General features: G+C 44.6%; 1 protein-coding gene across 1 annotated transcript in view; it reads right to left on the bottom strand.

The window, feature by feature from the left end:
* Positions 1 to 25,000, bottom strand: part of sbf2 (SET binding factor 2) — an 89,162-nt gene that overhangs the window by 62,358 nt on the left and 1,804 nt on the right. Inside the window, exons 2-5 of the mRNA XM_048230926.1 lie at positions 6,276 to 6,407; positions 5,525 to 5,635; positions 3,574 to 3,679; positions 927 to 1,059 (exon numbers count right to left, since the gene is read on the bottom strand). Of these exons, the coding sequence (XP_048086883.1) occupies positions 927 to 1,059; positions 3,574 to 3,679; positions 5,525 to 5,635; positions 6,276 to 6,407 (482 nt within the window). The remainder of the gene's footprint in view (positions 1 to 926; positions 1,060 to 3,573; positions 3,680 to 5,524; positions 5,636 to 6,275; positions 6,408 to 25,000) is intronic.

Below are 25,000 nucleotides of genomic sequence, written 5' to 3'. Positions count from 1 at the left end.
ATGAATGGACGCAGCAACTACAGAAATTGTAGCCAAGGCTACTTGCTGCTTTCTTTTACTATCTATGGTTGCTGGTTAACAGCACATAATAAGCTGATTTAAGCTAATTCACTAACTCAAGACTTTTGACCAGGAAGTTCCTGGTCTGTGGCGGAATTGTTTTCTGAAACTGCAAAATATCAACAGGGAACGTTTGCGCCGGAACACGCCCCCTCTTTTCACTGAAACGCCCCCGTGGGTGCAATTGAATTTCCTAATTACGGACATGTACCTGTGGAGGGAAAATTCCAATATGCGCTGACTGCAAAATAGGAAAGACAAAAGTGCGAGTATACAAAGTCAATTGCGCTGAAGTGCAAGATAGAGCCCTAACACACACACACACTTCTCTCTCTCCCTCTCTCACACACACACACAGACACTTTCTCTCTCACACTCACACACACTCGCACACACTCAGACTCAGGCGGCTCAGCTCTGGCAGCTCACACACACTTCCGCACACACTCCAGGCGGCTCCACGCTTCAAAGCGGCTCCCATTGCACACACACACACACAGACACTTTCTCTCACACGCACACACACACACAGACACTTTCTCTCTCTCACACACACACACACAGACACTTTCTATCACTCTCACACACACACACACAGACACTTTCTCTCACACACACACACACACACACACACACTTTCTCTCACACGCACACACACACACAGACACTTTCTCTCTCTCACACACACACACACACACACACACACACACAGACACTTTCTCTCTCTCTCTCACACACACACACACACAGACACTTTCTCTCTCTCTCACACACACACACACACACACAGACACTTTCTCTCTCTCTCACACACACACACACACACAGACACTTTCTCTCTCTCACACACACACACACACACACACCTGTAGCGCAGGGGGAACATGAGGGCCTCCAGTGCACGGCTGGCCTCTCCAAGTCTCTGGTAGCTGCTGGAGTGGAACAGAACCTTGTGCTCTGTTAGAACCGCACAGAACAAGCTTAGAACGTTCTGGATCCCTGTAACACACATCATGGAACCCCACATTACAACATTCTGGACTAACATGACATTAGACAAACATGAAACACTTTTGTGTGAGTGTGTGAGAGAGAGAGAAAGAAAGAAAGAGAGAGAAAGAGAGTGTGTGTGTGTGTGTGAGTGAGTATGCATTCCTTAAGGCATCTTCCTGTTATGGCGAGATTATTCTTTCATTGCTGCTGACAAACAGAAGGACAAATGCTGACATACACTTCCTTAACACACACACACACACACACACACACACACACCACTAGAGATGTCTTAAAGGAAAGAACATGGACATATCTTCACATACACACATCTCTATACTGTACAGTACAGATGCACACACACATACACTTCTGTAACACACACACACACACACACACACAAACACACACACACACACACACACACACACACACACACACACACACACACACACAGCCTGCTGGTTTGCTGTAAACAGGAAATAGATATGAATATATCCCTAAACCTGACCCAAAGTGCACATGTAAGTGTGTGTGTGTGTGTGTGTGTGTGTGTATTATGGTCAGGTACTTTGCAGATTCAGATCCTGTCCTTTTCCTCAAGCAGATAAGAGTCCTTGTCCCTTGTCGCGTGCATTTATAAATAGTATCATTTGTGTGTGTGTGTGTCCAAATAAATGTATTGTGTGTGTATTAGGGGGTGTTCCGAGGTTGAGTGACAGCAGCTTAAGCTGGATTGTTTCACCCAATAAAAATAAGATTGAGAAAACCAAACGAGGGCTGGTGTGATTAGGAGTTAGTTATGACAACAGACATACAGTAACAAGAGGGCTGGTGTGATTAGTTAGTTATGACAACAGACATAACGAGAGGGCTGGTGTGATTAGAAGTTAGTTATGACAACAGACATAACGAGAGGGCTGGTGTGATTAGGAGTTAGTTATGACAACAGACATACAGTAACAAGAGGGCTGGTGTGATTAGTTAGTTATGACAACAGACATACAGTAACAAGAGGGCTGGTGTGATTAGTTAGTTATGACAACAGACATACAGTAACAAGAGGGCTGGTGTGATTAGTTAGTTATGACAACAGACATAACGAGAGGGCTGGTGGATGTTTAATGTCATAATTGCAACCATGGCTACCATAGAACGGACCGATCAAGACAACATCAAAGTATGTTTGATTGAATCAGCATCCACAATGCATCCTGCTTAACCTGACGTCATTGTGGGACGTAATTTGAGTGACAGCACAGCTATCCTAGACCTAGCCTTTGGTGAGTGTCTAGCTACAGGTGGACAACAGCAAGATAACATCACAGCAGACGATAGCAAGATAACATCACAGCGGACGATAGCAAGATAACGTCACAGTGGACGATAGCAAGATAACGTTACGGTGGACGATAGCAAGATAACATTACGGTGGACGATAGCAATAACGTTCCGGTGGACGATAGCAAGATAACGTTACGGTAGACGATAGCAATAACGTTCCGGTGGACGATAGCAAGATAACGTTCCGGTGGACGATAGCAAGATAACGTTACGTGGACGATAGCAATAACGTTCCGGTGGACGATAGCAAGATAACGTTACAGTGGACGATAGCAAGATAACGTTACGGAGGACGGTAGCAAGATAACGTCACAGCAGATAATAAGATAACATTACGTTGGACGATAGCAAGATAACGTTACAGTGGACAATAGCAAGATAACATCACAGCAGACGATAGCAAGATAACGTCACAGCAGACGATAGCAAGATAACGTTACGGTGGACAATAGCAAGATAACGTTACAGTGGACGATAGCAAGATAACGTCACAGCAGACGATAGCAAGATAACGTTACGGTGGACGATAGCAAGATAACGTTACAGTGGACGATAGCAAGATAACGTTACAGTGGACGATAGCAAGATAACGTCACAGCAGACGATAGCAAGATAACGTTACGGCGGACAATAGCAAGATAACGTTACAGTGGACGATAGCAAGATAACGTTACGGTGGACAATAGCAAGATAACGTTACGGTGGACAATAGCAAGATATTGTTACGGTGGACAATAGCAAGATAACGTTACAGTGGACGATAGCAAGATAACGTTACGGTGGCTGCCATCTCTCAGCACCTTGTAACCTTCTCTACACGTCATGCATCAGGAAGGAATGCCTCTTGTACACTTGCACCCTTCTATACTCTTTGCTTGCACATGGCGGACTACATATGTGTGTGCGTGTGCGTGTGCGTGTGTCTGTGTGTGTGTGTGTCTGCGCATGGGTGTGTGTATGTCAAAACAAGAAAAGTCAAGTGTATTTATATAGCGCATTTCATACACAGAGAGTGTGTGTGTGTGTGTGTATGTGTGTGTGTATGTGTGTGTCTGTGTCTGTGTGTCTGTGAGTGTGTGTGTGTGTGTGTGTGTGTGTGTGTGTGTGTGTGTGTCTGTGAGTGTGTGTGTGTGTCTGTGTGTCTGTGAGTGTGTGTGTGTGTGTGTGTGTACTAACCCAGTTGCTGAAAGAGCAGTGCTACACTCTTGCTGGTGATGGGCAGATTGTCATTCAGGGGTATTTGGATCAGCTGCCGGTCCCCTGCACCCAACGACAGGAGTTTCTGCAGAGAGAGCGCACACACACACACACACAACAACAACACGTACACGACAACACACACACAAACACAACACAAACAACACACACACACACACACAACACACACACACAGACACACAACAACACAAAAACAATGCGAGTTTGATATCAGCTTAAGCAGATCCAGATCTTATATTTGACCCAAGCCACTAGAGGGCAGTAATATCAAGTCAAGTCAAGTCAAGTCAAGTTTATTTATATAGCACATTTCATACACAGAGGTCATTCAATGTGCTTTACATAAACAAAACCAAGCGATAATAACAAATAAAAGCATAGAAGGGCAATATAGTCAAAGAATAGTTAAAGGTAAAGATCATAATAAAAAGAAAACATAAAACACAAAGGTAAAATCATTTAAAAATAAAGAATAATTAGTAAGCAAAACAAAGGCAAAAGTAGTAAAAAAAGTAATAAAAGACAAAGTAGAATAATTATCGAGGCAGATTCAAATTTGTAACTTCGGCACAGTTAGCAGAAAGCGTCTGAGAACAGTTTGGTCTTAAGTCTAGATTTAAAACTGGCTACAGTTGGGGCCCTTTTAATGTCATCCGAAAAGTTGGTTCCACAGCTGAGCCGCGCCAGCAGCTAAAAGCTGTTTCACCATGTTTAGTTCTAACTGTAGGTTTTACTAGCAGGTTTTCACCTGGGACCTGAGAGGGCGAGAAGGTGTGTACTGCTGAAGCATGTCTGACAAGTATTTAGGTCCTGCTCCATTTACTGATTTATAAACAAGCAATAGTGCTTTTAAAGTCAATTCTGTGACTTACTGGAAGCCAGTGCAAAGGACTTAAGAATCGGAGTAATGTGGTCAGTTCTTTTAGTTTTTGTTAGAGTCCTAGCTGCTGCATTTTTGTATCACCTGAAGCTGTTTAATAGTCTTTTTAGGAAGGCCTATGAACAGTCCATTGCAGTAATCAACCCTGCTGGAGATAAATGCATGAATGAGTTTTCTAAGTCATGTTTTGACATCAGCCCTCTGAGTTTGACAATATTTTGAGGTGGTAAAAAGCTGATTTAGTTATGCGGCTTTCATGTGGCTGTTGAAATTTAGATCACTGTCAATTAATACACCAAGGTTTTAACAGTATCCTTTGCCTTTCAACCCTTTTGTGTCAAGGAGAGTGGCAACCCTAAGTCTTTCCTCATTTTTACCAAATATAGGTACTTGTTTTTTTCTTTGTTCAGCTGAAGAAAATTTTGAGACATCCAGGTGTTGATTTGTTCTATACACTGACACATAGATTCAAGAGGACCATAGTTGTTTGGTGATAGAGCTAAGTAAATTTGTGTGTCATCTGCATAGCTATGATATGAAATCAAATTATTTTGAATGATTTGTCCAAGTGGGAGCATATAGAGGTTGAATAATAGTGGCCCCAAGATCGACCCTGGGGAACACCACAGGTCAAGGACGTTGGTGTTGAGGTACAGTTTCCGATGGCAACAAAGAAGCTCCTTTCTTGTAGATATGATTTTAGCCAGCTGATAACTATGCCTGTAAATCCAACCCAGTGTTCTAGTCTGTGTAGTAAAATATTGTGATCAACAGTGTCAAATGCTGCACTAAGGTCCAGTAGCACTAGGACTGATGTTTTACCTGAATCTGTGTTGAGGCGTATGTCATTGGAAACTTTAATGAGAGCTTTAATGAGAGCTCCCCACCATTCCTCATTCAGCAAGACAGACACACATACACACACGCACGCACACACACACGCACACACACACACACAACAACAACAACAACACACACACACACACACACAACAACACACACACACACACCTGTGTCCAGGAGACGTACCTGAGCTCCACCGGTGACTGGAACTTGGCAGGACAGCAGAGTGGCCACCAGACCCTCCAACACAGCAGAGAGGCTGTCCACATACACCGTGTAGACAAGGCCCAGACAACCCTGCACACACACACACACACATTATATATCCACATACACCGTGTAGACAAGGCCCAGACAACCCTGCACACACACACACACACACACACACATTATATATCCACATACACCGTGTAGACAAGGCCCAGACAACCCTGCACACACACACACACATTATATATCCACATACACCGTGTAGACAGAGGCCCAGACAACCCCTGCACACACACACACACATATATCCACATACACCGTTAGACAAGTTATATAACCTGCACACACACACGTACACAAGGCCCAGACACACACACACACATTATATCACATCACACAGGCCCAACACACCCTGCACACACACACATTATATATCCACATACACCCGTGTAGACAAGGCCCAGACAACCCTGCACACACACACACACACACACATTATATATCCACATACACCGCGGTAGACAAAGGGCCAGACAACCCTGCACACACACACACACACACACACACACACATTATATATCCACATACACCGTGTAGACAAGGCCCAGACAACCCTGCACACACATTTAAGAGGTGGGTGTGTGTGTGTGTGTGTGTGTGTGTGTGTGTGTGTGTGTGTGTGTGTGTGTGTGTGTGGAGAGTGTGTGTGTGTGTGTGTGTGTGTTACCCTGAAGATCTCTGGCTGGTCGAGTCGTGACACCAGTATGAGGCTCTTGGGGGCGAAGACCTGAGCAGGCAGCACCAGACCTTCCTCATCCCCCTCTTCCTCCTCTCCATCAGCCTCTACTCCCTTAGAGCCCTGCACACACACACACACACACACACACACACACACACACACACAGCATCAGCCTCTACTCCCTTAGAGCCCTGCACACACACACACACACACACCATCAGCCTCTACTCACTTAGAGCCCTGCACACACACACACACCATCAGCCTCTACTCCCTTAGAGCCCTGCACACACACACACACACACACACCATCAGCCTCTACTCCCTTAGAGCCCTGCACACACACGCACACACAATACACCCATCAGCCTCTACTCCTTAGAGGCCTGCTGCGCCTGCAGACGCACACAATATCTAACTGCAGCCTGAAACACTCATCCATTCCAACCTTAATGATGCAGACAGATGTCTGACGGATGTCTGCCACTATGTGTGTGTGTGCGTGTGTGGTGTGTGTGTGTGTGTGTGTGTGTGTGTGTGTGTGTGTGTGTGTGTGCTGTATTGTATGATTTTTGGCAATGCTGTGAGTGTATATTTGTCTACATTTGATTGGATTTGTGATTTGTGTAAATTCCTTGTGTGTGTGTGTGTGTGTGTGTGTGTGTGTGAGGATTCAGGAAGATCAGATCACATCCTTGAGCCTGTCTGGGGTCTGTTGGTTAGGGTTTGTGTGTGTGTGTGGGGGGGGGAGGTCAAGGATCAGACCAGTCAGGGTTTTATCTGACAACAGGAAGTTGAGGACCAGACTAGCAGCATTCCAAAATACCCTCCGAGTTACAATACATTGTTTATTATTGTCACAAGCGCAAATTACAACACACACACACACAATAATACATTACACACATTTGTCATTTACCGCACACACACACACACACACACGCACACACACACACACACACACACTGGTGATGTCAGTGTCCAGCCATTCAGGAGATGAAGTGGCTCTGGCCAGTAACTCAAGGAATTTTTCATTCTATAAGCTCTTAAGCCCAGCGTTCTGCAGCACACACACACACACACACCGCAGCGGCGTGCGTAGATGCGTGGTGTCGTATTAACGTGTGAGTAACTCAATGACAAGCGGCAATTGTGTGGGGTGTATTTATCAAACAAACATATCATCTAATAATGTGTAATGATAATGATAAACAATGACAAATGATAATTATTTCTATTAACAATGTATTAATAATAATGTCATTTATCGTGTGGTGTGTGATAGCGGTGTATTATTATTGGGTGGCCGTATTAAATTGTATGAATTGTGTGTATTGTGCGGTATTATTGTGGTGTGTATGGTGTGTGTGCGTGTGGTGTGTGTGGTGTGTGTGCATGGTGTGTGTGCGTGTGTGGTGTGTGTGCATGGTGTGTGTGCGTGTAGGGTGTGTGTGCGTGTGGTGTGTGTGCTAGTGTGGTGTGTGTGCATGTGTGTGTGTGTGTGTGTGTGTGTGTGTGTGTGTGTGGTGTGTGTGTGGTGTGCGTGGTGTGTGTGTGCGTGTGGTGTGTGTGCGTGTAGGTGTGTGTGCTGTGTGGTGTGTGCATGTGTGTGTGTGTGTGTGTGTGGTGTGTGTGTGTGTGTGTGCGTGTGGTGTGTGTGCGTGTGTGGTGTGTGTGTGGTGTGTGTGCGTGTATGGTGTGTGCGGTGTGTGTGGTGTGTGTGTGGTGTGTGCGTGCGTGTGGTGTGTGTGCGGTGTGTGGTGTGTGTGCGCGGCGTGTGTGGTGTGTGGTGTGTGCGTGCGTGGTGTGTGTGTGCGGTGTGTGTGCGTGTGTGGTGTGTGTGCTAGTGTGGTGTGTGTGTGCGTGTAGGGTGTGTGTGCATGTAGGGTGTGTGTGCTAGTGTGGTGTGTGCGTGCGTGTGTGTGTGTGTGTGTGTGTGTGTGGTGTGTGTGTGTGGTGTGTGCGTGTAGTGTTTATGCGTGTGGTGTGTGTGCGTGTAGGGTGTGTGTGCATGTAGGGTGTGTGTGCTTGTGTGGTGTGTGCGTGCATGTGTGTGTGTGTGGTGTGTGTGTGTGTGGTGTGTGCGTGTAGTGTTTATGCGTGTGGTGTGTGTGCGGTGTGTGTGTGGTGTGTGTGCGTGTATGGTGTGTGTGTGCGGTGTGTGTGGTGTGTGTGGTGTGCGCGTGCGCGTGTGGTGTGTGTGCGGTGTGTGTGTGGTGTGTGTGCGTGTATGGTGTGTGTGTGCGTGTAGGGTGTGTGTGCGTGTGTGGTGTGTGCGTGCATGTGTGTGTGTGTGTGTAGGTATTATTATTATTGTGTGGTGTGCGTGCATTAATAGGTGTGTGTGGCTGTGTGTGTGTGTGCGTGCACCTGCAGGTTGACCTCTGCCTACGTGAAAGGTCGGAAGCCGAGCAGTAGTGTCTCAATGAAGTCGATGTGAGTCCCTTTTCTGTAAGGAAGGTAGGAAACCCCTCCGCTCACGGCTATCCCTCCGCCAGGCTAGCTACCATGGGGAGAGGGGTAGAGAGAGAGAGGGAGAGAGAGAGAGGGAGAGGAAGAGATAGCAAAAAGATGCGGGTAGAAAAGAATAATGGATAATGCTTGCACTTTAATTTTCACTAGGACTGTGTGTGTGTCGGACTTTCCGCTTGAAAAAAATGGAGGTTTCGTTTTCCGGACATTTTGATGATATTTTTTGATATGCGATTCAAATATCCTAATATCACTTCTTAATTAGTCAGGTTGCGGGACAAAGAATGACATAATCGGGCCCGTATAGAGATGCAACATGTTCATTAGCCTAGCCCAGGCCCTAAACATGCTTTACAAGTTCAGCCAGTCTTTGTGCTTTTTTCATGGACAGCAAGGTCATGCTTAGGTTGTTTTTTAAAAGGCTTTCGTTGTTTGTTGCTGCTACCCGTTATCTCCAGTGGTGACTGTTTTAACTTGCACAGATCGCACACTGAAAATGATCCTGCTACCCCTAATGCTATGCCTCTTTATTTGATAACACCACTACCCCACTGCTATGCCTCTTTGTTGAGAACACCACTACCCCCTACTGCTATGCCTCTTTGTTTGAAAACACCACTACCCCCTACTGCTATGCCTCTTTGTTTGAAAAAACACCACTACCCCCCCTACTGCTGTGCCTCTTTGTTTGAACACCACTACCCCCTACTGCTATGCCTCTTTGTTTGATAACACCACTACCCTAATGCCTCTTTGTTTGATAACACCACTACCCCTACTGCTATGCCTCTTTGTTTGATGTACCACCACTACCCCCCTGCTGCTGTGCCTCTTTGTTGGGAACACCACTACCCCCCTACTGCTGTGCCTCTTTGTTTGATAACACCACTACCCCCCCCTGCTATGCCTCTTTGTTTGATCTTACCACTACCCCCCCCTGCTATGCCTCTTTGTTTGTCTTACCACTGCCCCCTACTGTATGCCTCTTTGTTTGATAACACCACTACCCCCTAATTAACATGCCTCTTTGTTTGGTAACACCACTACCCCCTACTGCTATGCCTCTTTATTTGATGCTCCACTACCCCCTGCTGCTGTGCCTCTTTTGTTTGAGAACACCACTACCCCCTACTGCTGCTATGCCTCTTTGTTGGGAGAACACCACTACCCCCTGCTGCTATGCCTCTTTTCCTGTTCTGGGATGTTTGTGGTTTCTTTTTTTTTTCGGACGCCCGTTCCATTGACACCCGTTCGATTGTGCATAAATTATCCAGGGACCAGTGATCTCCTCGTCGGGAGGCCCTAACCCTGCTGGTCATAGACCAGAGGCATAGGCCTACTGTATGCTTTAGGAACAGAACACAGCTGCATGTCCAGTGTCGCCATGGGTGTGTCTATACTGAGAATGACATGTGTCTTGGTGCGGCCGCACCCCCCGCACCTCCACTTCCACTGATTCCGACAGATATGCCCGACACGTTACCAATTTACCATCGCGTCTGGCCTCTGATAAAACTTTTAACGCTATTCTGCCTGGACCTGTCCATGTTTGAACCGTCTCACTCATTGGTTCGTTGTTTAACAGATGTTTTAAGCGTGCGCTTCCTATTTGAAATGCAGCATATGCGTGTTGCTTAATCACTTTCAAACGGTAGATCCTGTTCCTTTGAAACATAGTCAAAGGACGGTGTATTCTTGCTTTGGTATAGGCCTACATTTTAGGCTTATTCTCAAAATCAGATTATGTTAGGCGGACAGGATTATTAGCCAATTTCAATCGAACAATTTGACCAGAGAGATTTCATTTTGCCGGACATTTCATTTTTTTCCAGCCAATGTCCACAGAAACCCTGGTGTGTGTGTGTGTGTGTGCTTGTAGTTTAGGCCACTATAAGAGCTGTGTGTGTGTGTGTGCTTGTAGTTTAGGCCACTATAAGAGCTGTGTGTGTGTGTGTGTGTGCTTGTAGTTTAGGCCACTATAGGAGCTGTGTGTGTGTGTGTGTGTGCTTGTAGTTTAGGCCACTATAAGAGCTGTGTGTGTGTGTGTGTGTGTGTGTATGTGTGTGTGTGTGTGTGTGTGATTTAGGCCACTATAAGAGCTGTGTGTGTGTGTATGTGTGTGTGTGTGTGTGTGTGTGTGTATGTGTGTGTATGTGTGTGTGTGTGTATGTGTGTGTTTGTATGGTGTGTCTATGATTGTAATTAGACTTGATATTTTTTCAAAACCAATCACATCAATTCATTTTAAATTAAAACCTGCTGTCTTCTGATGATGTCATTGTATTCCACAGACAATAAGTGAAGCCAGCATAGCAATGACAATGCTGGACACACACACATGCACACTGGCATGCACATGCACACACACACACATGGACACTGGCATGCACATGCACACACACACACACACACTGGCATGCACAGACCTACCTGTCACACTGGCATGCACGTGCGCAACGTACTACACACACATGCACCTGGCATGCACCGCTGGCGTGCGCACACACACAGACAAATGCCGGCTGGCGTACTGCCTTGCCTGGATACACACCGACACACACATGCGCCTGGCATGGCCACCACCACACACAAACACACACAGCATGCACACAGGCATGCTGGCGCACCTGAACACACACACGTGCACACACACACACACACACACACACAGACACATGCTGCACCGCACATGCTGCACACACACACACACACACACACACACACACATGCACGCACACACACACATGCACGCTGGCATGTCGGCACGCACACGCACACGCACACACACACACATATTTAGGCTGCAGTTGAGAGGAGCTTTTCGGAGTGCAGAGAGAGAAATAAAAAGATTGTGTGTGTGTGTGTGTGTGTGTGTGTGAGAGAGTGAGCGAGCGCATTTGACCTGTAGACCTGGACCAGGATATGTTGACCAGACACAATAAAAGGCAGGAAAAAACAAGAGGAGAAAAAGAGAGAGAGAGAGAGAGAGAGAGAGAGAGAGAGAGAGACAGAGAGACAGAGAGGGAGAAAGAGAGAGAGGGAGAAAGACAGAGAGAGAGAGAGAAAAAAAAAAAGAGGGATTCCAGTAACATTGTTCCACAGGATGAACCCAACAGACACGTGAATCCACCCCTCTTGTTCACCCCCTCCCTCCCTCTTTCTCTCCTCTCCTGCTGTCTCTCCATCTGCCCCTCTGCTCTCTCCTTTCCTCTCTCCTCTCCTCACTCCTCCTCTCTATCCTCTCCTCTCATCTCTCTCCTCCTCTCATCTCCTCTTTTCTCCTCTCCTCTCTCTCCTCCTCTCCTCTCCTCTCTCTATCCTCTCCTCTCATCTCTCTCCTCCTCTCATCTCCTCTTTTCTCCTCTCCTCTCTCTCCTCCTCTCCTCTCCTCTCTCTATCCTCTCCTCTCATCTCTCTCCTCCTCTCATCTCCTCTTTTCTCTCTCCTCTCTCCTCCACCTCTAGCTGTCCAACATCCCTTTCTTTCCATCTAACCTGACTCCCAACACCTAGCCCCCCAACACACACACAGAAAGACACACACACACACACACACACACACACACACACACACACACCCTCAATCCGGAGCTGCAGAAGAAGACTAGAGGCAGTCTCAAATACTTCCAGCAGGCCACCACCAGATGGCACTGTACTGTGTGGTGTGTGTGGAGTGTGTGTGGTGTGTGTGTTGGGTGTGGGGGGTGTGGTGCGTGTGGGGTGTGTGTGGGGTGTATGGGGTGTGTGTGAGGTGTGTGTGTGGTGTGTGTGGTGTGTGTGGGCTACTCAATAGGTCTCCTTTGTGGAGCCGCTGGTGTCTGGTAAGAAGGATCCTTTTTATGTTTCAGGCATCAAAGCCTCGTCGGACTCAACATTTTTCTTTGTGGATTATTGGGTGCACTGGACGTGGACTGGACGTTAGTCCGACTGTTCCTTCTTTTCGTTCGTTGGATTTTTGTGGTTGAGTTTGATTTGTTTGCTTTCGTTTGAAGGAACATTAAGTGCATGCATGGACACTTTGGTTGCGCTCCTTGCACTGTGTGGAACTAAGTGTTTGTTTTCGAACATACTTCTGCACATATAAAAACAAACCTGCTAACTGTATTTGTGGTGTCTCTCCCGATGTCAGTGAAAAAAAAAAAACATTAGTATTTATCTAGAGCAGTGGTCGCCAACCCGCCGATCGCGATCGACCTGTAGATCTTTAGGACTGTAGGATCGACCTGTAGATCCCGAGAATAACAGGAAAAACACAGTCACCAAACTCCGCATGGTCGCCAACGTTTACAGGGCCTAAAAATCAGCGCAGAATTGTGGGTATAGCGCATGATTTATTCAAGACCCGCAACTCTAGCCATCATAATCAAGACCCGCAACTCTAGCCATCATAATGCGAAATTCCTGCATTTTACAGCCGTCTGATAACGCTAATCTAATAATGGAGCACCTGCACATATTTTACAGCGCCGTCTGATAACCTTTAATCTATTAATGGAGCAATTCCTGCACATATTTTGTATAGCTTGTCTGATAACCTTTTAATCTAATAATGGAGAAATTCCTAATATATTTTACAGCTGTCTGATAACGCATCTAATAATGGAGAAATTCTGCACATATTTTACAGCGCTTGTCTGATAACCTTTTAATCTAATAATGGTGAAATTCCTGCACATATTTTACAGCTTGTTCGATAACCTTTAATCTAATAATGCCTAGCCATCATAATGCGAGAAATTCCTGCACATATTTTACAGCGCTGTCTGATAACGTTAATCTAATAATGGAGCAATTCCTGCACATATTTTACAGCGCTGTCTGATAACCTTAATCTATTAATGGAGCAATTCCTGCACATATTTTACAGCGCTGTCTGATAACCTTTTAATCTAATAATGGAGAAATTCCTGCACATATTTTACAGCGCTGTCTGATAACGTTAATCTAATAATGGAGAAATTCCTGCACATATTTTACAGCGCTGTCTGATAACCTTTTAATCTAATAATGGTGAAATTCCTGCACATATTTTACAGCGCTGTCTGATAACCTTAATCTAATAATGGAGAAATTCCTGCACATATTTTACAGCGCTGTCTGATAACGTTAATCTAATAATGGAGAAATTCCTGCACATATTTTACAAACTGTCTGATAACCTTAATCTAATAATGGAGAAATTCCTGCACATATTTTACAGCGCTGTCTGATAACCTTTTAATCTAATAATGGAGAAATTCCTGCACATATTTTACAGCGCTGTCTGATAACCTTTTAATCTAATAATGGAGCAATTCCTGCACATATTTTACAGCGCTGTCTGATAACGTTAATCTAATAATGGAGCAATTCCTGCACATATTTTACAGCGCTGTCTGATAACGTTAATCTAATAATGGAGAAATTCCTGCACATATTTTACAGCGCTGTCTGATAACCTTTTAATCTAATAATGGAGAAATTCCTGCACATATTTTACAGCGCTGTCTGATAACGTTAATCTAATAATGGAGCGGCGTGAATGCGGGACCGGAAGGACCAACGTCTGACTTGAACCGAACATGCAGACACACACACACACACACACACACACGCACACACACACGCGCGCGCCCGAACATGCAGACACACACGGGCACACACACACACGCTCTCACAGCACCACTTTGCAGACACACACACACGGGCACACACACACACGCTCGCACAGCACCACTTTGCAGACACACACACACACGCTCGCACAGCACCACTTTGCAGACACACACACACACGCTCGCACAGCACCACTTTGCAGACACACACACACACGCGCTCGCACACACACGCGCTCGCACACACACACACACGCGCGCCCGAACATGCAGACACACACACGCACGCGCGCACAGCACCACTTTGCAGGTACACTCTCTCTCTCTCTCTCTCTCGCTCGCTTCTCTCTCTCTCTCTCTCTCTCTCTCTCTCTCTCTCGCAACAAGACTTGTCACCGCTGAAGTCAAATTAGGTGCTTCTATATCAACTCAGCTAACTGACAGAAAAAGAAAACGAATGTTTAGCGATCAGGAACTGTCAGGAATTTGTTCTCTATTTGAAGAATGCAATCGATGTATTATGTAGGCCACAGTACGTGCACAGATAGCTACAGACACAAAGCGCATTGTAGGCCTTGGCCACATTACTTACGGTTACTTTCACTTACTAGAGTGCGCATTCATTACGTGAAAGATGCTTCATATCAAAACAGCGATCAAACATTATCAAATTTATCATGACGTGTTGTCACAGACACTTAGCCTATACTCCAATTAGTCATAAATTAGTCATAATTATGACCGCCGCTAGCGAAGTGGTCATATAATGATTGTCAAAGTCCCCCCCCCCCCCGTCATCTACTTCCTGAATTTTTGATACCCGGGACACCGAAACACCAGTGCACAGGAAATTTGGTGGGTATGTAGCCCCACTAGACTTTTACGGAAAAATGTTGTTTCATCCCGGGGCCCTCCCTTGCTGGGCACCCCGAACCGCAAAAAAAGCAGTTTTTCCTAAATAACTACCTGAACCGTGGCACTGAGGATGAAGAATCTTTTATGGTATGTTGGTCTCAAAGGCCCACATCAACCTGGCCCATAATCACTCATTTGTGATTTGCACCCCCCCCGGTAAAAAATGAAAATGCAATATTATTCTGCTTTAATCGCCCTTATCTTCAGTTAAGATGTTCAGAACTGCACCAAATTGTATGTGTATGATTGACCTGGCATTCTCTGGGGTATGCCAAGTTTCGTAGAATTTCATCCATGGGGGTCTAAAAAATTAGGTTATGTGTACATTTAGTGACTGTACACTCATTGGCCTGTAGATGGCGGTGCACATATACACATGCACACACACACAGGCACCCACATACTATCGGTATTAGAATGGCCGATACATAATTACAAATTCAGTAGGATTAAAAGAAAGCCAAAATAAATTCATCATCATCATCGTCATCATGGCAGCATTTCCAGTATTGGCGATAAGTAGTCGTTGTCCACTAGATGGCGACGTTGCAGTGAGGCGTAATTTTGTTGGAAGTTGAAAGTGGGTTGGAAAAACAATGGACGCTTCCTACAAGGACTGTAGTTTACCGCAGAGAACGTCTAATAAGGATAGACGTTCAATGACACCTTCAATGACACCTTCATTTCATTATGGCTGCTTTAGCAACACACCTTAAGCTACTGTGTAGTGGGTCCCATTTAGAAGTGGCTACTTCATTGGCGCTTTCCTTGACTCATGGAGCTGCGTGAATTTTTATTACAACTTTTTTAAGCCCGCGATATGGCAATTTAAGTCCGCTTGATACTGTAAGGCGTAAGCCATTGGTTTCAAAGGAGATTTTATTTGTGTCGCCAGCATAGCCTACTGACAATTTATGTTGTAAATAGGCCTACCTGTAGCTTAGGGAAACTAACAGCTTTCTATTAGGATCTAGTTTGTTAGTTACAGTTTTGTCATAACTCCCTGATGCATTTTTGCATTTAGAATAGCCAGAGCGTGGATATCTCAATCGGAAAATTAAACAATATCGGGTGCCTATGGACTAGGCTGGGTGAACCCAGCCTGATCTGCCCACTATTAATTTTTTGATTTCTGAAAAGATTGAGCTTGGTCTGGTGAAAGCCAGACTAGCCATGGACCTCAGTTACACAATGCAAGGGAACATGAATCAGCCTATATTTGCACAAACAATAACGGACAACAGCTCTTCAACTTTGGCCCATTAAAATGTGTATGAACAGTCTAGCGACGCATTTCATCAAGGCCCATTTGGACATGTCAGTTATTTGCACCACTGGTTAGATGTAAAACAGCATTTCGTTTCAGACTACTGTTACTTAATTTGTGCATTAACAATAACTAGTGCTGTCAAACGATTAAAAAATGTAATCACGATTAATCGCTGAATTCCAATAGTTAATCACGATTAATCACATATTTCATCGCATGATTAAAATTCTATTATTTTGCATTTCTGAACTTTCCAGGAGTCCATGTTAACAATATAAAGCAATTATTGTATATCTTAATTAGGATTCAAATGAAAGCAGAGCAAGTTACTTCATTAACTTAACTTTAAGACGTAGGTCTATTTGATTATTTCAAATCAAATTTCAAAAGATGTGCAGCAGACCTGAGGCAACACAATATATTTTTCAGAAATATAGCTAATAAAGGGCATAACAAACATAAAATACTATATTCATTATCTTTAAGTTTAGTTTAAAATAAGGAACTTTTCGACATGAGTGCACTGCCATTTTATAGGCCTACAGTCTATGGTGCACTGTCACTTGCCACACACATCAGCGCCGAAGTTTTTAACACGCAAACACTGGATGAACAATGGATTTTATGGAGCGGCGTCGACCGAATATAACTGAATCGTGATTTACACGGCGGCAAAGTGTGATGCTGGTGTCCAGAGTTGTATTGAAAAGAATGGAATCTAATGTACAGTAAATGAATGTCGAAAGCAGAGTGCTGCCTCTGTGCTGTAAACTGATCCTGCTTCGGTTGGCGGGTAGGATACACCGAACTTGGGGCGGGCGAGAGAGCCTTCATTCGCCCCGTAATGAGTCATTTAACCATATACCGACTTACGAAGATGATTAATTAACACGAAAACGTTGCCTGGTGTCCCTTTAATTTGTGCATTGACAATAAAGTACCACATTAACTAAAGATGACTAAAATCTTATGTAGAAGAAGAAACATTCACAAAAAATCCATCCATCCAAAAATTACCTTTGTTTTTGATAGCTGTTGAAAACGGCATGGAACTGACAGAGATGTTTTTGTTTATAATAGTATATAAATAAATAAATAAATAACATTATGCTGATACCTTTTGCTTTTCCCAAATACAATGTAGCCTACAGGTGTAAGTGACATTTCATCAATCCAGTTGCAATGGATGAACTGTGATGAACTGCCCCTGCCACTGATTGTTTAGAGATTTTAAAGGTTTTATAACAATGCTACATCTTCTTTGGCTATTCTACAATCTATTCACCTTTTCAGCACCAGTAGGCTACTTTCTGTGCAGCCGCACACACACACTCAGGCATGCCAAACAAGCATACACAAAAGTTTCAAGAGTGGGGGATGGAGTAAAATATGGAGACAAATTGAAGTGTGATTTATTTTCGCGGAACGGATGTACAGGACTGAGCGGCGGTCATATTTTGTACCGCTATGCGGTTAGTTAGTTAGTCATCCAATTATAATTGAATTATAAATAAAGACTATGTTAAGTGTTGTTATCACAATGATGCCTGTAGCGTTGATAGGCTATTTTTGACCTGATCCATTTGCCTAAATAAAAGACCTTAAATTGGAAGTATTTTAGCTTTGATTCTTTTTTGACGCTTCATGGTAGATCTTGACTTTGTTCAGGGCGAGGTCAGGGATCTTGGGCTCAAAAAGGTTGGTGACCACTGATCTAGAGCCTATTCAATTTCTACCCGTGTTTAATGGTAATAGTCTAGAGCCTATTAAATTTCTACCCGTGTTTAATGGTAATAGTCGGAATCTAAAAATCTGATTGTTACAGACTCACCTAGACAGACAGACAGACACACACACACACACACACACACACCGTTAGCACCACTGATACAGATGGGAAGGCAACCTGATATTGTTACCAAATAGGGATAGCCGGTCCTGCACACACACACACACACTGGAACTATAAGGCCTTATGCATGACAAAGTAAATACCAGAGATCAGGCACAGGCACAAGCCTACAAAAAAAGCATCACACTCACATAAACACACACACACACACACACACACACACACACACAGGAGCCTAACCTGTGAAGAATGCCTGCGCCAGCATGACACAGCCAAGGCCACTGGTCAGCTGAGCAGAGAGATCCCCCAACACACACACACACACAAGCCTGACCTATGAGGAATCCCTCTACCAAAGGCCTTGGATCAGACAGGGGACTCGTGGTCCGAGAATGCTCTTTTATGTGTGTGTGTGTGTGTGTGTGTGTGTGTGAGAATGTTGTGCATTCACGGTAGGAACGCTGAAGTGACATAAGACATACATTGATGGAACTCTCAGAACAGTGAACCACAAGTGGAGTGAGCTAACAGACAGCACTGAGAAGGCTACTAAAATAAGCTGCAAGTAGCTGTAGCATACATAGCCTAGCACACATAGCCTACCCTATTGAGTAGCTGTAGCACACATAGCCTAGCACACATAGCCTACCCTATTGAGTAGCTGTAGCACACATAGCCTAGCACACATAGCCTACTCTATTGAGTAGCTGTAGCATACATAGCCTACTCTATTGACCTTTAGCACACATAGCCTACCCTTTTGAACTGTAGCACACATAGCCTACCCTATTGAGTAGCTGTAGCATACATAGCCTACCCTATTGAACTGTAGCACACATAGCCTACCCTATTGAGTAGCTGTAGCATACATAGCCTACCCTATTGAACTGTAGCACACATAGCCTACCCTATTGAGTAGCTGTAGCACACATAGCCTACCCTGTTGAACTGTAGCACACATAGCCTACCCTATTGAGACTGGCTGTAGCACACATAGCCTACCCCTGTTGAACTGCTGCCCTGTAGCACACATAGCCTACCCTATTGAACTGTAGCTGTAGCCTGCCTACATTGGTGGCTGTAGCACACATAGCCTACCCTATTGAGTAGCTGTAGCACACATAGCCTAGCACACATAGCCTACTCTATTGAACTGTAGCAATCAGCATAGCCTACTATTGCCCAGCTGGCACACATAGCCCTAGCCACATAGCCTACCCTATTGACCTGGCACACATAGCCTACCCTGTTGAGTGAACTGTAGCACACATAGCCCTGCCCTATTGGTAGCTGTGGCATGCATAGCCTACCCTATTGAACTGTAGCACACATAGCCTACCCTATTGATTGGCTGTAGCATGCATAGCCTACCCTATTGCCTACTCTGTTGTAGCACACACATAGCCTACCACACATAGCCATACCCTACCCTATTGACTGTAGCCTAGCACACATAGCCTACCCTTTTGACCTTTAGCACACCATAGCCTGCCTATTGGACTGTAGGCATTGGCCTGCCCTATTGGACTGTAGCATACATAGCCTACCCTATTGAACTGAGTACACCCTGTTGGTGGCTGTAGCATACATAGCCTACCCTATTGAACTGTGGCACACATAGCCTACCCTATTGGTGGCTGTAGCACACATAGCCTACCCTGTTGAACTGTAGCACACATAGCCTACCCTATTGAACTGTGGCAGCCTACTCTGCCTGAGTGGCTGTAGCACACATACCTACCCTGTTGAGTAGCTGTAGCACACATAGCCTACCCTGTTGAACTGTAGCACACATATTGAACTGTAGCATACCTGTTGATTGAACTGTAGCACACATAGCATAGCCTACTGTAGCACAGTAGCTGTAGCACCCATTGGTGGCCTACCCCCTATTGAGTAGCTGTAGCACACATAGCCTAGCACACATAGCCTACTCTGTTGAGCCCTTAGCACACACATACCTTTAGCACACATACCCTTTGAACTGTAGCACACATAGCCTACCCTATTGGTGGCTGTAGCATACATAGCCTACCCTTGGAACTGTAGCACACATAGCCCTACCCTGGTGATAGCTGTAGCACACATAGCCTTACCCTATTGAACTGTAGCACACATAGCCCACTTTTTGAACTGTGGCTGTAGCACATTGGTAGCCTAGCCCTATTGTTGGCCACCTAGCTGTAGCACACATAGCCTACCCTGTTGAACTGTAGCACACATAGCCTACCCTATTGAACTGTAGCATAGCCTACCTCTATTGAGTACTGTGGCACACATAGCCTACCCTATTGAGTGGCTGTAGCACACATATCCTACCCTATTGAGTGGCTGTGGCACACATAGCCCCTAGCACACACCCTGCCCTACCCTGTTGAGTAGCTGTAGCACACGCCAGCCTAGCACACATAGCCTACCCTATTGAACTGTAGCATAGCCTACTCTATTGAGTAGCTGTAGCACACATATCCTACCCTATTGAGTAGCTGTAGCACACATAGCCTAGCACACATAGCCTACCCTATTGAGTAGCTGTAGCACACATAGCCTAGCACACATAGCCTACCCTATTGAGTAGCTGTAGCACACATAGCCTACCCTATTGAGTAGCTGTAGCACACATAGCCTAGCACACATAGCCTACTCTATTGAGTAGCTGTAGCATACATAGCCTACTCTATTGACCTTTAGCACACATAGCCTACCCTTTTGAACTGTAGCACACATAGCCTACCCTATTGAGTAGCTGTAGCATACATAGCCTACCCTATTGAACTGTAGCACACATAGCCTACCCTATTGAGTAGCTGTAGCACACATAGCCTACCCTGTTGAGTAGCTGTAGCACACATAGCCTACCCTGTTGAACTGTAGCATAGCCTACTCTATTGAACTGTAGCATAGCCTACTCTATTGAGTAGCTGTAGCACACATAGCCTACCCTATTGAGTAGCTGTAGCACACATATCCTACTCTATTGAACTGTAGTACACATGGCCTACCCTATTGAACTGTAGCACACATAGCCTACTCTATTGAACTGTAGCATAGCCTACTCTATTGAGTAGCTGTAGCACACATAGCCTACCCTGTTGAGTAGCTGTAGCACACATAGCCTACCCTGTTGAACTGTAGCACACATAGCCTACCCTATTGAACTGTAGCATAGCCTACTCTATTGAGTAGCTGTAGCACACATAGCCTACCCTATTGAGTAGCTGTAGCACACATATCCTACTCTATTGAACTGTAGTACACATAGCCTACTCTATTGAACTGCAGCACACATAGCCTACCCTATTGAGTAGCTGTAGCACACATAGCCTACTCTATTGAACTGTAGCACACATACAGTAGCCTACCCTATTGAGTAGCTGTAGCACACATAGCCTACCCTGTTGAACTGTAGCACACATAACCTACCCTATTGAGTAGCTGTAGCATACATAGCCTACTCTATTGAACTGTAGCACACATAGCCTACCCTATTGAGTAGCTGTAGCACACATAGCCTACCCTATTGAACTGTAGCACACATAGCCTACCCTATTGAGTAGCTGTAGCACACATAGCCTACTCTATTGAACTGTAGCACACATAGCCTACTCTCTTGAGTAGCTGTAGCACACATAGCCTACCCTATTGAGTAGCTGTAGCACACATAGCCTACCCTATTGAACTGTAGCACACATAGCCTACCCTATTGAGTAGCTGTAGCACACATAGCCTACTCTATTGAACTGTAGCACACATAGCCTACCCTATTGAGTAGCTGTAGCACACAGAGCCATGGCTTTTATGTGCAGGGAAAACACCCTACCCCAAAATAGGAGCTAAAATAGTTCTGTAAGGAACTGCGGTAAGAGGAAACCCAGTTCCATGCAGTGAGAATGCACAAAAAGGGGTAGTTTTCTCAAAGGTTTCTAGTAACTGCAAAAGCACCTTGGCCATCATGTATCAACCGAGTGTAGTAACTGCAAAAGCACCTTGGCCATCATGTATCAACCGAGTGTAGTAACTGCAAAAGCACCTTGGCCATCATGTATCAACCGAGTGTAGAAACCAGAAATGATCTGACGACGGGGCTCACGTGTCTCACTCCAATTCCAGCGTAAGAATAAACTGGTAAATGTGGCAGCTGAAAACAAGCCTTATTTAAATATCATTGATAAAGCCCGGGAAACTATAGCAATTTAAGTTGAACATACTTTATTTTCACAGAAAGAACACATCATACTACAAATACATTCCTTACAAAACCATACAACACCTGCCATTTGCCCCTTAATAATAAATAATAATTGATGACTGCTGCGCTTTCCAAAGACAAAGTCATTCTCTCCACATAGCCTATATGGCTGTCCTAAGCCATCAAATGTGTCACCATAACAGGCTACATTACGGCTACAAATGTGCAGGAAAGGTCTTAGGTCCAAGATATTCCATGAATTCAACTCTTCAACTTTCCAATCCTCTGCACCATGCTATGGCGCCTCCAAAACTTGCGCACACGAGTTGAGACTTGACGTGAGATTCGAGCGTAGCCAGCGCTCACATTCAAATTGATAGATCCCATGCTTTGCGTGGAAATGAGCGCACGCCTGTCCTACGCCTGTTTGATGTTCTGCGTTCGTTTCATAAATGAGACCCTTGTGTGTACATGTGTATGTTGTGCGTTTGTTTCATAAATGAGGCCCTTGTGTGTACATGTGTATGTTGTGCATTTGTTTCATAAATGAGGGCCCTTGTGTGTACACATGTTTGTGTGTGTGTGTGTGTGAATCTATGTGTAGGTGTGTTTAAGTGTGTATGTATGTGAGTGCGTAGGTGTGTGTATGTGTGCATGCGTGTGTCTTTGGCTTGATGGTGTGGCACATCACTGGGTGGATCAGGGTCAGGGTTGTTCAGGTCTTTAGGGTGATGTTCAGGTCCTCACAGACCATCTGTTTAAATGGTCCAATCAGACAGCAGATGCCACACAGGGGTCAAAGTTGAAAGGTCAGCAGACACCACACAGGGGTCACAGTCTTGTTGACCCTCAGTCCTGCAGTCTCATCATCTCAGCACATAAGTTCAAGTACTGTAGTTATCCAGTATTCTAGATCCCTAGTCAAGTAGTCCTCCAGTATTCTAGATCCCTAGTCAAGTAGTCATCCAGTATTCTAGATCGCTAGTCAAGCAGTCATCCAGTATTCTAGATCCCTAGTCAAGTAGTCATTTAGTATTCTAGATCGCTAGTCAAGCAGTCATCCAGTATTCTAGATCCCTAATCAAGCAGTCATCCAGTATTCTAGATCCCTGGTCAAGTACCCAGTCCAGTCTAGACCACTGGTCAAATAGTGATCTTTGGTTTTATAGACCGCTAGTCAAATAATCCTTCAAGTATTTTCTAGTCTTATAAACCTATTTCAAGACATACAGTAGTCCATTAGTCTTATTGCCCTAGTCCACTAGTTGTATAGCCCTCGTTCACTATAGACCTAGTCCACTAGTCTTAGCCCTAATCCAGTCATTTCTGTTCTGCTATTCTGTTTAATTGTCTAAAGCAGCGGTCTCAAACTCTCCAAATGTGAGCAGCCCCAGTTTCTTGCAGCCCCTTGTTTGATTTTTTAATGACATTCGGCCTACAGAGCTATTCTTTACAAGGGAACCAACAGAGCTAATCTTATTAGTTATCACTTCACTATAAACATCTTTCTGAAGAAAAAGGAAATGGCAGTTTAAAAGAGTTTGAAAAGTGTCAATTCAATCATGATGCAACAACCTGTCTGTTTTGCGGAAGGACAAAAATAAAGCAAAAGCACTATTAGCACACACACACAGATGAGTAGTCTATAAGAGACTATTAGCACACACACACAGATGAGTAGTCTATAAGAGACTATTAGCACACACACACAGATGAGTAGACTATAAGAGACTATTAGCACACACACACAGATGAGTAGTCTATAAGAGACTATTAGCACACACACACAGATGAGTAGTCTATAAGAGACTATTAGCACACACACAGATGAGTAGACTATAAGAGACTATTAGCACACACACACAGATGAGTAGACTATAAGAGACTATTAGCGCACACACACAGATGAGTAGTCTATAAGAGACTATTAGCGCACACACACAGATGAGTAGTCTATAAGAGACTATTAGCACACACACACAGATGAGTAGTCTATAAGAGACTATTAGCACACACACACAGATGAGTAGACTATAAGAGACTATTAGCACACACACACAGATGAGTAGACTATAAGAGACTATTAGCACACACACAGATGAGTAGACTATAAGGCACTATTAGCACACACACACAGATGAGTAGTCTATAAGAGACTATTAGCACACACACACAGATGAGTAGACATAAGAGACTATTAGCACACACACACAGATGAGTAGTCTATAGGGAGAGAACGCAGAGTAACTTTGGAGACACGTCTTAAAAATAAAAAAAATAATAAACAAGTGACTTTTTAGAAAAGTCAAATGGTGGTTAATAAAATAATGAATAGAAAACCAGAAATAGAATGACGGGCAGACTGTCAAGACAATGATGTAATGACAGCAGAAGAAATGTCTATTTAGTGGCAAGTGTCTGG

Source organism: Alosa alosa, chromosome 21 (assembly GCF_017589495.1).
Source record: "Alosa alosa isolate M-15738 ecotype Scorff River chromosome 21, AALO_Geno_1.1, whole genome shotgun sequence".
NCBI lineage: Eukaryota > Metazoa > Chordata > Actinopteri > Clupeiformes > Clupeidae > Alosa > Alosa alosa.
The sequence above is the reverse complement of the archived record's forward strand: the minus strand, read 5'-3'. Positions and strand labels throughout refer to the sequence as shown.